General features: G+C 36.4%; 3 protein-coding genes across 3 annotated transcripts; 2 read left to right on the forward strand and 1 right to left on the reverse strand.

Annotated features, from left to right (window-relative positions):
• Positions 1 to 2511: 2511 nt before the first annotated feature.
• LOC141691253 (uncharacterized) lies at positions 2512 to 2985 on the forward strand. Its single transcript, XM_074495991.1, has 2 exons — positions 2512 to 2625; positions 2707 to 2985. The coding sequence occupies exons 1-2, from the start codon at positions 2512 to 2514 to the stop codon at positions 2983 to 2985; spliced, it is 393 nt and encodes a 130-aa protein (XP_074352092.1).
• A 1408-nt stretch (positions 2986 to 4393) lies between these two features.
• On the forward strand, positions 4394 to 7341 carry LOC141689663 (F-box/kelch-repeat protein At3g06240-like). Its single transcript, XM_074494018.1, has 2 exons — positions 4394 to 5606; positions 6980 to 7341. Exon 1 carries the CDS (start codon positions 4481 to 4483, stop codon positions 5555 to 5557), a length of 1077 nt encoding a protein of 358 aa, XP_074350119.1. The 5' UTR covers positions 4394 to 4480; the 3' UTR covers positions 5558 to 5606; positions 6980 to 7341.
• Positions 7342 to 7828: 487 nt separating this feature from the next.
• On the reverse strand, positions 7829 to 13889 carry LOC141689662 (histone acetyltransferase HAC1-like). The gene is made up of 2 exons (XM_074494017.1): positions 13150 to 13889; positions 7829 to 12349 (listed from the first exon to the last, which is right to left on the reverse strand). The coding sequence occupies exons 1-2, from the start codon at positions 13664 to 13666 to the stop codon at positions 8400 to 8402; spliced, it is 4467 nt and encodes a 1488-aa protein (XP_074350118.1). The 5' UTR covers positions 13667 to 13889; the 3' UTR covers positions 7829 to 8399.
• Positions 13890 to 14686: the final 797 nt, after the last annotated feature.

The raw sequence follows: 14686 nt of genomic DNA on the forward strand, positions 1-14686 counted from the left end.
ATGACACAGGTACTTTTCATTCATTTAAAAAAATAGTTTTTATATGAGCTTCTATTATTTCTTTCATAAATTTCTATGCCAGGGAAAACAAGGATTATGTACAGCTCCAAGAAATACTGGAAAATTGTACTTTACTGAAACCCGTTCATCATGGCATATTTTTTGAAGTTTTGATCAGTTGTGGACTTTCTTTATATTGGTACTATAAGTATGTATTAACAACTGATGACCTAATATTGTCTTTTCCCCTAAACCGATAGGCCTCCTGTATATTTTAAACAACTAGTTGAGAATGATTTCTGACTGAAGTCTATGTTTATCATCGCGTGGAGTGAAATTTCTTTACTGGATGTATTTCAAGAGATGTCTTATATAGGCTGTCCACATATTCATCACTACTGCTTTTCTTCGCTTCCTACAAAGTATGAACTTTTACTTACATATGAATCCATCATACGTTTAGGTGTATTATAAGTCGAGTCGATGACCCATTACGTTCTATAGTAAGTCAGACAATTCTTAGCAACATTAATTAGTCTGCAACATTGGGACCATTCTTTTCACAGTTTGATATAAAACTTGAAATTCTATTTTTTTAGTTTTGGATTTCAATATATTGATTTTCCTGCATCTTCATAAAATTAGTTCATTTTATAAATTGGATGTCTCTTCTGAGAATAAACTGAACACCATATTCTGGCCTTACACGAGTATCGATTCACAATAAACTAAGCTCCCATGTCCCAACTGTGGTTACATCTTTGTTCCTTGATGTGTGAAATTTTTATCTTCACATTCTAAATTGCTAAATTTCTGTTGCAGCAAATCTGATAACTGCAGACAGTAAGTTTTTGCATAAGGAGGAGCCCAAGTATTGAATATTGGTGATGCTGGTATGGTGAAAGTGCTCCCAACCAAGGCCATGGTGGTGGAGATTTTTGCCTTGAGTTGATACATATACCGGCACCTGTGACATGAAGATCCAGCTTTTGGAATGCTTGCAGGGGCTACAAGTGGCGGCCATGTGTATCTATGGACGTCGTCATGCTAGTTGCTGCCGGAAAATATACTATTTGCATTGGAATTGATTTGTATTTTCATAAAAATTAAGGGCGTGTTTAAAACTCCTCCCACACTGTGACTTGGAACTTTGTATTGTGTTGAATTTGAACTTCAATTTGAGTTTTTAAGTTAAATGTATTTAAGTTTTTAGCGTTCCAAGTGTGACTGATTGATATATTTATGTTAGTAAAAATTGGAAAAAGTGTTACAATAAATACCAGAGTGTTAAAAAAGAATGTTACAATAAGATATAAAAGTGTTACCAAAAGATTGAATTGAGTGTTACAATAGCAAATATGGTGTTACAAAAGAGTCTATTCCAACATATTTTTGGTGTTACTAATGGGTAAAAGTATGTTGCAACAGAACTGTGATTACACCTTCAACTTGTTACCATAAAAATAGAAAATATAAATATAGGTACTCTATTGTAACACATTGAGAGGTGTTACCAAAATTTCAAAAAATGTAACCGTAGACCCCTATTGTAGCAGGCTCAAATCCAACACCCCATTATTTTTAAAAAGTGTAACCATAGCCAATAATTTGGCTTTAGGTAATATTTTTTGGTCATTTTAACACTTTTTTTTGGTGTTGCTACAGGTCAAATATGGTGTAGTGGATTTACATGGTTTTAATCTCGTGTTGTTAGGAAAATACTGTTGGCATTTCCTGCATATCCCGGACTCGTTGGTGGCTAGAATCTTTAAAGCCAAATATTATCTCATTAGTTCGTTGTTTGAAGCGCCAAGAGGAGGTGAGGTGAGTTTTATATGGTCTGGATTGTGGCAAGCTAAGGAACAATTGAAGCAGGGCTTTCGATGGGTGATAGAAGATGGGAAGAAAATAAGAGTTTTTGAGGATTATTGGCTTAGAGGTAGAGATAATTGTAGACTGGAAAATACAAGTACTGATAGTGCAAGTGCTGTTAAAGTAAGCGATTTATTTGTTCCTGGTAGGAAAATGTGGGATGTCTCAAAGGTGAGCAGTTTATTTTCAAACTGTGATGCTCGGATGATTCTGGCAACACATATCCCTCAAAATCAGGTAAGTGAACGTATAGCTTGGACAAGTATTGCAAATGGAAAGTACAGCGTAAAGTCATGATACAAATACTGGTATATGCATAATTATATAAATGTTGCAGATGATCGAGAGCAAGGTTGGAAGAATCTCTGGAAAATAGAGGTACCTCACAAGTTTAAAATACATTTATGGAAAATCTGTAAAAATAATCTTCCTGTGCGTGATCTGTTGAAAAGTAAAGAAGTGCAAACTACCATACTATGTCCTATGTGTGTAGTCGATGTTGAACATCTTTCACATATTTTTCTGAATTGTAGTTTTTCTAAACAGTGCTGGAGATTTCTGGGTCTGGATTTTGATACGTGGAGCGTGGAATCAACTCCGGAATAGTTGCTTGAACTTCTAGCCAGAGAAACTAGGGAAATGTGTGTACATATTGCTACTGGTTTCTGGGGTATTTGGCATGCTCGCAATCTAAAGGTCTGGAAAGAAAAGCAGGTGACACCAGAGCTTGCGATGCAATGGAGTAGTAAGATGGTGACGCAGTGGCGACATCTCAGAAGGAGTAAAGCATTACCTCGATTACATCATAGTGGGAGTGAGAACATATAGTGGCAGGCTCCCGAGGAAGGTAGAGTAAAGCTAAACGTGGATGCATCTGTAGTGACAAGTATGGCCTCATTTTCGATAAGAATGATTGTACGCAATCACAATGGAGAATTTATTTGTGCTCAAAATATCGGACGTTCATGGGAGGTTTCTGTATTTGAGGCCGAGGCTTGGGGTGTTTTGGAGGTTTTGAAGTGTACTCGAGAATTACGGATTAACACGGTGGATATCGAAACTGACTCATTGCTCATGGTCAATGCAATTACAAAGCGTCTGGAAAATTATTAGGAAGTAGGTAATGTGATCCAGGAATGTGTCTCAATTCTTAATAGCCACCCTGACATTTCTGTTTCTTTCGTTAAAGGTCAAGCCAATAAAATTGCCCATTTCTTGGCAAGGGAACCTTGTATGGTAAATTGTTCAAACACATTTTGGTCTCTGTACCGGGGAATTTGATGTTTGATTCAATTTCGTGATTAATGAAATTTTTCTTAGTTAAAAAAAAGATATAAAATATAATTCAACCGAATTGCATAACCCGATCCAATATATTTTTTATTTGGGCTCTACAAATGTAATCATTTAAGTTCAAAATAAGAAACTTTTTACCTAGTCCAATAAAATGAAATGAGTTATATCTCTGCGTAATTTAGCACTTACCCAGTCCAACTTAATTCGTAACCCGATTAGTGGTCCACTTTATTTGTAACCCGATTAGTGGTCCACTTAATTCATAGTCTATATCCTCTTTAAATTTTTACCTAATCTTATGTAAGTAAATATCATTTCGTTTATAACTTACATCGTCGTATAACACTAAATCAATTCACTTTACAATTTCATAATTTCGTCTCTCGATATAATTTCGTTTCTCGATGCCCTTATCTCTAATCTTTCTTGTAAGCTAATTCTTTCTCTTTGATTCTCAATAAATTCCTATAAATTGATATTTGATATTGAAATATATTTGTTGCCAATTTTTTTGGTTATAATTTATACCTTTTTGTAAATTTTATTGAAAATGTATTGAATAATCGTTTCAGTTTACATGATCTTTGTATGATTGTTTGTTTATGTATCAGATTACATTTCCATTTCTATATAAACGTGTATATAAACGTATATGATATATTTTTGGTAATAATTTCGCACGTCAGTAGTTTTTTATACAAATTTCTATGATATTTTTATTTTTTGTGGAGTCTTGGAATTTAATATACTGTCTTCTATGATATATTCATTACAATTCAGTCCAAGTCCAAGATTAATATATTTTAATAATTTAAAAATAAAATAATATAATTCGGGGTATAAAGCTGTATAGAGCAAGTTGGAGACTCTATATAACTTATTGTTTATGCGTGTTAATAATTTTTACCTTTTTGTTTGTATACATATTTTGTAGTGCCAGATATCGGTCCGGGACTCCTCAATGCTGAAAGCGTATATTTTTTTAATGTGTATTATAATATGTGACCGACTTGATTATACTAAGCCGTGTTTGAAGAATAGTAATTGAATAGTCATTCTTTTTTTTTTTAAACAGATGTGCATTGTTTGATAAAAAAAATCTAGACATATTTGTTACCCTTTCTGAATTGTCATGTAACTTAGTTTTATTTATTTATTAGAGGGGTAATTAAAAGCTTGTAACCCCAATGCAGAATATTGTGCAGAGTTCAAAGTTGCAAGTCAAGCATTGACTCCAACATTATTTTAAGTCCAAGTCCCAAACACCTCATCATCTTCTTATATCTCTATCTACCCTCTTCTACTCTTATCAATGGAAAATTTACCACTTGAACTTAACACAAACATACTTGCAAGACTTCCCATCAAAACACTTGGCCAACTCAAGTGTGTTTCAAAACCCTTCAAAACCCTAATCACTTCTCCTCATTTTACCAAAACTCACCTTAACCAAATCACTCAACTCAAACAACTACTGTTACTTCTCTCAAACTCCACTCTACAAACTCTCAACATCAACACTCATCATCATGCTCCACGTCATCAAAATCTTTTTAAGCTACCTTCAAATCTTGTTAACAATCCCATTCAGATAGTTGGATCATGTCGTGGCTTAGTTTGCCTTTACCACCTTCCTAATACCTACTCTTTGATGAATCCCACGACACGAGAGTTTCGGGTTTTGCCTGATCCTGGAATGTTTCCTGTGGATGCCAGGATCAGGCTTTCAGGGTTTGGTTATGTTGCTGTTTGTGATGACTATATGGTTGTTAGTATTGGTACTGATAATACTGGTCTTGGTGAGCAAGTGGTCAGGGTTTATTCAGCTAGACAGGATTCTTGGAAGACGCTTTCGAGTAAGGTTCCTTTTCGGGTTCTTCCTTGGGTGAAGCCTGTTTGTGTTAATGGTGTGGTTCATTGGTTAGGGTTTGGTGGGAAGTTTCCACCTGTGAATAAAATTATAGGGTTTGATTTTGTTAAAGAGGAATTTAAGGTATTGTCGTTGGGCAAGGGTATGAATGAGAGGGGGATTAAGGGTTTGGGAGAGTTTGGAGGCTGTGTTTGTGTTTTGTCTACTGAGAGAGATGTGGATTCGTTTTTGGAGATGTGGATTATGATGGAGTATGGGCTGAAAGAGTCTTGGATCAGGACATTGTCGTTCGGAGGGGCTTATAGGAATGATGGCATTACGGATGTCTTCCCGATTTGTTATGTGGAAGATAAAGTTTTGTTGATGACTAAGCGTGAGAGCATTGTTTTGTATGATCCAGTAAGAAGAATAAGTAAGAATCTTGGTGTTAATTTGCGAGAAAGGGCGGGTACTCTTGATGTGGCTACATACGAGGAGAGTCTTGTTTCACCCTATGGCTTCATTTGTCAGGGCATGTAGGTAGACAAAATGTGGCAGGAAAATGTTAAAGGAAAAGAACTAAGAAGAGGTATGTGATGTTTTTTACCAACACAATTACATTTTTGATGATTAGGTTACCGATTTTATTGCAATATCCTCTGGTTTTTCTTGTCCTCTGTTTTCTTATTACGCGTCCTCTGTGTTTTTCTTTGGTTGGATAGTTGATGTTGTCTTTCTGTGGGAAAGATGAGGCTGTCATGACTGATCCTAGAAATTGGATGACACTATTGTAAAACTTGATGGTGGTTATGATTTGATCCATAGATAAACTTTTATGTACCTAGTAACTACTTTACAATAATTTTTAAAATTTTACAATGGACCGGATGGAGTATAAAAGATAAGTTGTTATCTATTTAACTGGACATGGAAGATGCCTAAAATTATTTCTGCAACATAAACAATCGGAAATAATGTTGATTGACAAGACAAGACTCTTATATTAACACACAATGTCGAGCTTCTGATTATAAGCAGAGATTGATTATTAGGCTTGCCAATTTTAACTACTAAATCCTTAATATTCTTGATTTGAAACGCCACAACAAGCTTTTACTTTGTGGCTTAGCGATGAAATGAATCATTTGAAGTAGAGTCGATGGTGGAGAACTTGTTGTCTGTGTAACTCTTATATCTTGCTTACTGCTTGGTGGTGTAAATTTGTTGAATAGTGCTTCTTTTTTTTGGTCACAGATTCGAACAAAGGTCTGTAGTATAGTGTCATAGTTTTCACTGCAGATCCCTTCTGTAGAATCCTCCATTTGAAATTGTCTTGGTGCTGCATAAAAGAGCAACAAAGGGCAAATTTAAAAGAAATTTGGGTAGTGGTTAGGCTTGTGTTCAGATACAAACATTTTTACCCACAAACTCTAAAACAGCCAATTATATTGTGTAAAGTTTGTATTTAGCAAAAAATAAAGTTTGTAGTGGCTTTTGTAGTGGAAGATGAGTCATGACTATTACTGGTTTTTGTGGTGTCAAGCACTAAGGCGCCCCCTTCGTGGAAAAATGTCAAGTTTGTATTATATTCTAGATCGTTCCTTAGATATTTACGCAATCTGGAATAAGTAATAACTAACCAATTTATTATATTCTAGATCCTTCCTTAGATATTTACGCAATCTGGAATATGTAATAACTAACTAATTTATTATAGTTTTAAAAGTATAAGCTATTTTAAACTTGTTTGTTCCCTATATGTAGAAGTAATTTGTGGATTATGTCACTGTATGAGTAATAATATTACAGGAATGTTGATGATTAACTAGATGAAAGCAACGGAGTTATATAAATTTACTGTAAGAGTTTGGGCGTCCTGGTAAGGTTGACTACTCATTTGCAACTGCAGGTCACACAATTCGTCAAATGTATACTGAATGAATATGTTTCTTGCATCTGCAGGTTACGATTAATAATTAGAAGAAAGCAATAAGACATGGGCAGTTGGAGGTACCCTTGTAGCAGGGAATGTAATATCAGTTGCAATTCGGTATGTTTATCATGCTTGTACGCTGCAAAGGTTTCAGAGAATTTGGGAGCTTCGCTGGTCATTTAATATAAATTGTGATGGAGATTGCAATCAAATTGTGACAAAAGTTGTGTGCATCTTATGGACCAGGACCTGTGCATGTATTAAGATAAAGTTGCAAGTGAATCTGGTTTCATCCCATTGAAGAATTTTCTTATTTGATCTCTTAGAACAATTTCAACAGTGGATTAATCTCATTAATATTTTTAGAAAAATTACAGAATCCCTCGACTCACATCTTTCCCAGCTTCACTTCCCCATTTTCATTAGCAACATATGACTAATTTCCAACAGTGGTCCGGAGCCTGTTATACCTATGCTTAATGGGGCTGAACCGTCCAATTATGCGCTAATTATAGACCGTGCTGCAGATCAGTGACATCCGAACATAGCATGATCTACTTTCACTAGTTTAGCTTGGCTGCAGATACAAATTGTAAAAAATGTACCCGTGTCCGTTCACTAGTTTAGATCGGTTGCGGATGCAGCTGAAACTGTCAAATTTGAGCCAAAATATTGAAGCTCTGCTGTCAAATATGAGTCAAAATATTGCAACTCTTCCAAAGATAAATAGAACTGATAATGCAAAAAAAATTACTCAGAAATGTATTTATTCGTTCCAGGATGCTTAAACACAAATATGAACAAGGATCCAAGAAAAGGCAAAGTTATCACCATATCAACATACACTTAAAAATCTATCTTATTGAAAAAATATAATGTATTAAAGCAATATATTAAAATATAAACAATAGTAAGCATTCCCATATAACCCCAATGCATGAAGGATAACAATAAAGAAAGCTAATTTGGGGGTGAAAGGAGTTAATATTACCAGAAAGATTTTACAGAAACGACTCACCACACCAACAAAATGCGATGAAGTCGATGATATGGAAAGAACTGCAAAAGTGTAACTGGCCATACTGCCAAAACATAATCCATAATCTATATCTACTCCTTTCTCCTGCTGCTACATGTATTTCTGACTTGTGTACAGCTTAGACAGACTACTTATTAAAAGGGAAGGACAGTTTTTAACTTTAAGAATCAAAAAATTGCTCATTCCCCCTGATATGAATGAAAAAAATAATCAAGTGGGTTCATAGTCAACCAACTTCTCCGCAATCTTGCCACAAGAAGTTTACCAATGGAGAGTTTCTTGTGTTGTTTACTGTCCTGATTGTAGGTGTAACCGACAAAGACCAGGAGCAGAAAAACTACAATCTTCAAACACTCATTTAACTAAACAGAAGCATGTTCGTTGATTGACGTATTTTCCACAGCTTGATGTCAGCAACCACCTGCAACCTCAGCAGCCCGCTGCCTCATCATCTCTGTAACAGCAGCACGTCGACGACTATCAGCCTGCTGTTGATTCCTTCGTATATGTTCCCGTAAATCTCTGCAGCGCGGCACATGACATTCTGAGATTTTACATGATCTAGCATGAAGCTGAAGTAGATGCCACATCCTTCTACATAGAACACAGCCTCCAGCCGAACGTATTTTGCAGTACATACCATGGCGGAAAAGCCTTTTCACCTTCCGACAGTTAGGATACTGGCACTCAGGAACACGACATTGAGATGCATGCACCAACAGATCGAGCATTTTCCTCAGCTGAATCACTCTTTGTTGCCTAGCTTCTTTGTTCTGTGCATCACGATCCGCAATAGATGGATGATTAGTCAATTTATGAGGATGATCAACCTCTCCATCCTTTTCATAACAAGCATTGCATACATCATAATCTGGGCATATCTCACAGCGCCAACCTTGACCGGTTTCTATGTCAAGATGACATACATAACATGTAGTCACAAATGCAGGAGCCGTCGGATTGTGAAGATGGTAAAGGACCATCATTGAAGAGTGTTTAGCACGGCGTAGGGTATCGTACTGATAATGATTACCTTGACAAAGGCCCAGAAAGGCCTGCCGGGTATCAAAAAACTCACTTTCAAGAATCTCATCTGTATCCTGTGTATCAGCAGGCACACCGGTGACTTCAACAGGATAGAGCGTATGCATCCCCCTATGATTGATCGGATGCCTATCTCTCTCCTCAAGTTTTTGTTCTTCCTCATAACATTTGTCGCACAACTTAAAACTTTTGCACTGGCTACAAAACCAACAGTTTCCCGAGGTCATCAGAATACAACAATGACTGCATGAATGCTGCAAGTGGACCATGATAAAGTCTTCCTTCATTGGGCTGATTGTTTCACCCAATTTACGCATTAACATATGATCCTTGGAGGCATTTCCAGAAAGATCAACTTGGCCAGATGCTCTTAAAGCTCTTTTAGTAAATGTTTTTTTAGTTGTCCCTTTCTTATGCAGCTTCCCACCATCCTCTTCTTGTCGAAGCTTGTAGATAATCTCTTCAGCAGCACCAGGCCAATAGTCACCGTCAAAATATGGGAGGCGAGCTGCAGTCACCTTAGCTTTACATTCACCAGCACCGGATACAAAGAAATGGTCATATAAGTTAGTTAATTCAACCACAACTTTCTCCTTTGAAGCTTTTTTCAACATTGATAAATACCATTCCCGGAGCTTATCAGATTTCGGGGTCTTCTGAATTTCTGGATGACAATATAAAATATAGTCTTCACCCTTAAGTGGAGGACAGGCCCATATGTAGCAACTCGTGAAACCACGTTTCTTGCAATATTCAAGATAGCCGATCAAAATTTCATGGTAAACAAATGTACGAAGAGCCTCTCCTGTTACTGCTTTAATCTCTGGCCTGAAATACTTCACAGAATCCAGGTATGACAGATAAACACGGCGATGGTTTGGCTGTTGACAATCAGCTCCAAATTCCTGAACATACATAGCAAATAGGCATACCTCTACACCTTCAATTTTCTGAAACAATAATACTACCTTCGACTTGTATGCATACTCAGTCGGGTAATTCACTTCCTGAAAAATTTCGAGAAATCGCGGTTTCACTTCCAACTTCTTGTCCACCGAAGACACAACTCTGATAACAAGATATTCTGCTCCTGGAACCTCATCATAAGTTTTCCCCTGGACCCTTGCCCTGTCTATTCTTTCCTGCTTCAATTGTTTAAACAGTCGTTGCTCCAAGTGATCGCTTAGAATTGTTCTTGGCAGATCTTTTGCTCCTAGTACTGCACTCTGTGGTAAAGGCATACGCTCTCCTCTTTCAACTTCAGCAATATAGCAGTTTGGACAGGTGAACTCAGCTTGACCGCCTTCATTTCTCCGACTGTTAAATAATGCACATATTTGATGTTGCCAAGCTTCACACTTGTCACACTGAACCCACCCTTCTTCTGTCTCTTGGTCATTTCTCTTCTTCTCAAGTTTTGCCTTGGGACAAGGAGTTCCATCAACAGATATTGTCTCTCCACGAGTTTCATTATAGCAGGGAATGCAAAAGTATTGGCGTGACTCACCTAGTCCTATGGTGTAATACATTGCATTTCGTTTGATGCGAGCACCACAAGGTGTGCAATATATTGGCGGAGGTTCAAAATTAAGCTTCTCAACTGCACATAACTGGCAAGAGTTTTCACTCATTGAGTGTTCCATTGCTTGATTTTTTTCTGCCTTGGCTTTACTTTGGCCAACCCACTGCTTGAGACCTGTGATATGCTCCCGAACTTGATCTGGAGTAAACAATTCTGTCAACGATACTCCCTTTATTTCTGGCTTCCCGGACTTAGTTGTAGCTGTATTTTCAGCGGGCAATGTGACACTTTCGTGCTTAGTCTGGACAACTTCTTTCCCAGTATTAAAACTTTCGACCTTAGGGAAGCCAGCAACACCACTAGGTATAGAAGAAACACCATCAGACAATCGCATAGAGGTATCATTCATATCTTTTTTCACCTCAACATGAGGAACACCTTGTGCAGGAGTCTCCAACTTCACCCCTATAACATTGGATTTTACTGGCCTACAAGTTTCATCAGGTCTATGTTCCAAATACTGTACATCCTGCAGAGTACAAGAATCATGAAAAGCAGAAAGTGGCTGGGCAGAAGTTTCATGCTCAGGCATTGTAGACTGCAAAGGCTGCTTGATCTTTGGGCGTTTGGCAGGAGGATGAACATCTTCTGTATCTAAAACCGACTGATTCATCAATCTACCAGAGGCATCCATTGTGTTATAGGTACTAAAAGATCCATCTACAGAAGGATCATTAGTCTTAGATTCTTTACATATGTATTGCTTTTTCATGTATTCTCTGACAGGAACACAAACAGGGCAGTCTGGCCTCTTGCATATCTTGTAATGATTAAGTAATGACCTCGTACCATAGCAACGAGGATATGGGCATTGCGTTAGTATGCATGTTTCGATATGCTTATACAGTTTCTGAACAATTATGCAACGCTTTTCTACACAAGATTCTGCAGCACTACAAGATCTAGCATGACGCAGGAACAATAACCACCTCACCTGGTTTTTGTGCATTTGTGACTCACCATTTGGTAAACTCTGGTTTTGCTGGATCTGCTGATTTTGCTGTATTAACTGGTTTGGCTGATTTTGCAGCTTTGGTTGGGAAATCTGATTGGGTTGCTGGAGAAGTAGTTGATGAGACTGCACAACATTCTCAGTTAATAATTGTGGCGACTGATAATTAATCTTTACGGACTGTTCGAGCTTTACATGCACATCCTGTTGAGCACTAAGAAATTCTGACTGGTTGGCCTGATTATTTGTTATAAGCACAGGAGCATTCGAAGAAGTATACACATTACCAGTACCAGACCCAGAAAAATCAGCATTACCACTCCCGTACCCATCATGATGCAACACTTGTGACATTGGCAGTTGGTTCTCAAAGCTACCTGCACCATTCACAGACTGTGAATAGTTAGTCATCATTCCCAAACCACTACTGAAGGTGCCATTTCTGATCCCACCACCAATATGACTACCAACATTGTGCAATATACGTCTGTTTTGACCACTGATGTGCTGCTTCTGTTGCAGGGGCTGTGATGCCATCATAGATTCAACTGTTGGAACCACACCACCATTACTAGACTCCAAACTCCTGTAAGCCTCGGTATTATTGGTGCTAACAAATCCTGGAGTAGGCATCATCTGGCTTAGAACTCTCTCACCTCCGCCCATTGATGAAACCATATTATTGCTGCCCGAAGTTGTGGGAAAGACTGAAGTTGGCTGTTGATAACCATTAGAAAAAGAAGACGCGCTACCCATGCCACCAGTAAGTGGCAAAAAGCCACCTGAATTTTTCATGCAAAAAAAAGAGAAAAGGAAAATACACATCAGAAAACATATATCATCATGGATAATAAAAGATGTGATTATAAAGAAGAGGATTAAATCTAGTAAATTCCCTAAAAAAATTTAGGCTCTTTAATACAGCTAGAGCTTCATTATAACTTACTAACCAACTAACCAGTTAGATTCTAATCTAGATAACTCAATATTTTTAGCATATTTTGCCTTCCACAAAAATAATACAATTTGCATTCCAGGAAAGGGTGTAAAGTTTAGTATCTACTTTCTACTAAAAAAATCAAATTTCAGAGTTCTTGCTGAATTCACAAATCAATCACCTCTTGTTTTATATAAAAATTTCAACTTTGAAGTCCCAATTTAAAAAATTCTTGAACTGGTACATAATTTAAGGATACACTTATTAGCACTTAAAGCCAAAACCAATCAACTAGCATTCTTAACACTAATAAACTACACTAAAGTCCTACATTTGTATAACAAACATATATGCACACACACAACCATTATACACAAAGTAAAACCATTGCCTGTGTAAGAAAAAAAGACCAATTTTCAAGCATTTGTAGTTCGAAATATGAGAATGCCAATGACCCACCTATTAAAATTTCAACTAACCCCTTGTTCCATTATCAACTAATTTCCAACATAAAGCATCATTCTTGAAAATTCTTAAGTTCTCACTCACATTTAGACCAATAATAACTAGTCTAAAATACATTATCGACATAATCCACAACAAATTTCCACACACATTAAAAATCAAAACTTGAGATACCCATACCGGGAGTCGGGATCATTGTACTAACATTCCCCGAAGAATTCCCGTGTTGCACAAACTGCTGATTCTGCAAAACACTCTGATTCCCAAACCCTGCATTCCCTTGCTGCTGCTGATTCCCTAACCCAGCATTCATCTGTTGTTGCTGCTGCAACATAATTCTCTGATTCTGTTGAGTATTCCGTAACTGCTTCAAATAAAACATCAATCGAGTCTCCAACGTATCCATATTCATATAATCATCCATCGTGGAAGCCGCATTAAACAACGCCTTATCTAACACCCTAGTCAAATCAATCATTCTTTTCGTCGATAAATCACTAGATTGTTGTTGCCCTCTAGCCATTAAATAATCATAAATCTTCTTCTGTACAAATCTTCGAACTTTCTCCGAATCCGGGTGGTTTCGATGATCACCTGCGCCTTGAACATTCTGTGCTTGCCCATTATAACCCGAATTTGACATCTGTGTCACTTGCCCCATCATCATATCATTCGATAAATTGGGTTGTAAATTCATCGTGTAATTCTAAAAAATTCGACAAATTGGGGCCGTTTTTCGCAATTTCACATGGTCAATTAAGATTATGAGAGGTGTGAGATGATATTTGGGATAAAAGCCCTAATTTTTCGGGAGATTGAAGAAAGGGGATAGTTTAATTGACGATCTGAAACAAACCCTAAGAGAGAGAAATGATAGCCGAACGAAAGAGAGAGAAGAGAGATTGTTAAATTAGAAAAAGGTATAAAAGCCCTCCAAGTCAAATAGGAATGGAAGATTGTCAATTTTGTCCCTAAAGTTTGGGATTTTTCTTCCAATCATCACATTATTTGATGATCCTTAGATTTTTATTCAAAACTTGGAGATTTACATGGTTTAAATTAAGATTTTTTAGAAAAATTGAATCTTAGAAATCCAATGTTTTTTAATTGGATGCTAATATAATTATTAAAATTTTGTTACATCTACTTTCGAGTATAAAATATCTTTTAAAATTTGGATGTAATCAATTAAAACTTTAAAATCTATGTATATTCAATATGAATTTAAAAACTCCATGAACATTTATGAATTTAATGAAGTGATGACTTTTGTAGATTTATTCTTATTAATAAGTTTTGGAATCCAAGTAGAATTTAATGAGTTTGAAAGATTCTAAAAACTATTCCTAAAATATGAAACTCTATATATTATGTATACAAGATTCTAAGTTAACTTAAAAATGATAGGCGTAGTCCGTATAAATAAATTATTAATAATATTCTAAATTTTATTGACTATTGATCTCAATTAAATACATCCCCAATAATAAATTCTTGGATTCTTCTCAGAAAAGATTGAAAAAATAAATTGAACTGTTCTTAAACTATTGTAATTTTATTACGTGGGTCCCTAATAAAATAAAGAGTAAGTAATAAAGATAATATAACTTTCCTATTTTTATGTTTTAGATCCCTCCATTTAAAAGATTCATAAAGATTAGAATTTTGGTAAGATTGTAGGCATTTTTACATGTGGTACCTTACGTGGACGAATAAT

This window comes from Apium graveolens, chromosome 10 (assembly GCF_009905375.1).
Source record: "Apium graveolens cultivar Ventura chromosome 10, ASM990537v1, whole genome shotgun sequence".
Classification (NCBI taxonomy): Eukaryota; Viridiplantae; Streptophyta; class Magnoliopsida; order Apiales; family Apiaceae; genus Apium; species Apium graveolens.

Bases quoted from the DNA above. Each gene is read 5' to 3' on its own strand.
- LOC141691253 (XM_074495991.1), top strand. From the start codon at position 2,512: ATGTGTGTACATATTGCTACTGGTTTCTGGGGTATTTGGCATGCTCGC. The intron at 2,626-2,706 runs GTGACGCAGTGG...ATATAGTGGCAG, and splicing joins TGCAATGGAGTAGTAAGATG to GCTCCCGAGGAAGGTAGAGT.
- LOC141689663 (XM_074494018.1), top strand. From the start codon at position 4,481: ATGGAAAATTTACCACTTGAACTTAACACAAACATACTTGCAAGACTT.
- LOC141689662 (XM_074494017.1), bottom strand. From the start codon at position 13,666: ATGAATTTACAACCCAATTTATCGAATGATATGATGATGGGGCAAGTG. The intron at 12,350-13,149 runs GTATGGGTATCT...TGAAAAATTCAG, and splicing joins TACAATGATCCCGACTCCCG to GTGGCTTTTTGCCACTTACT.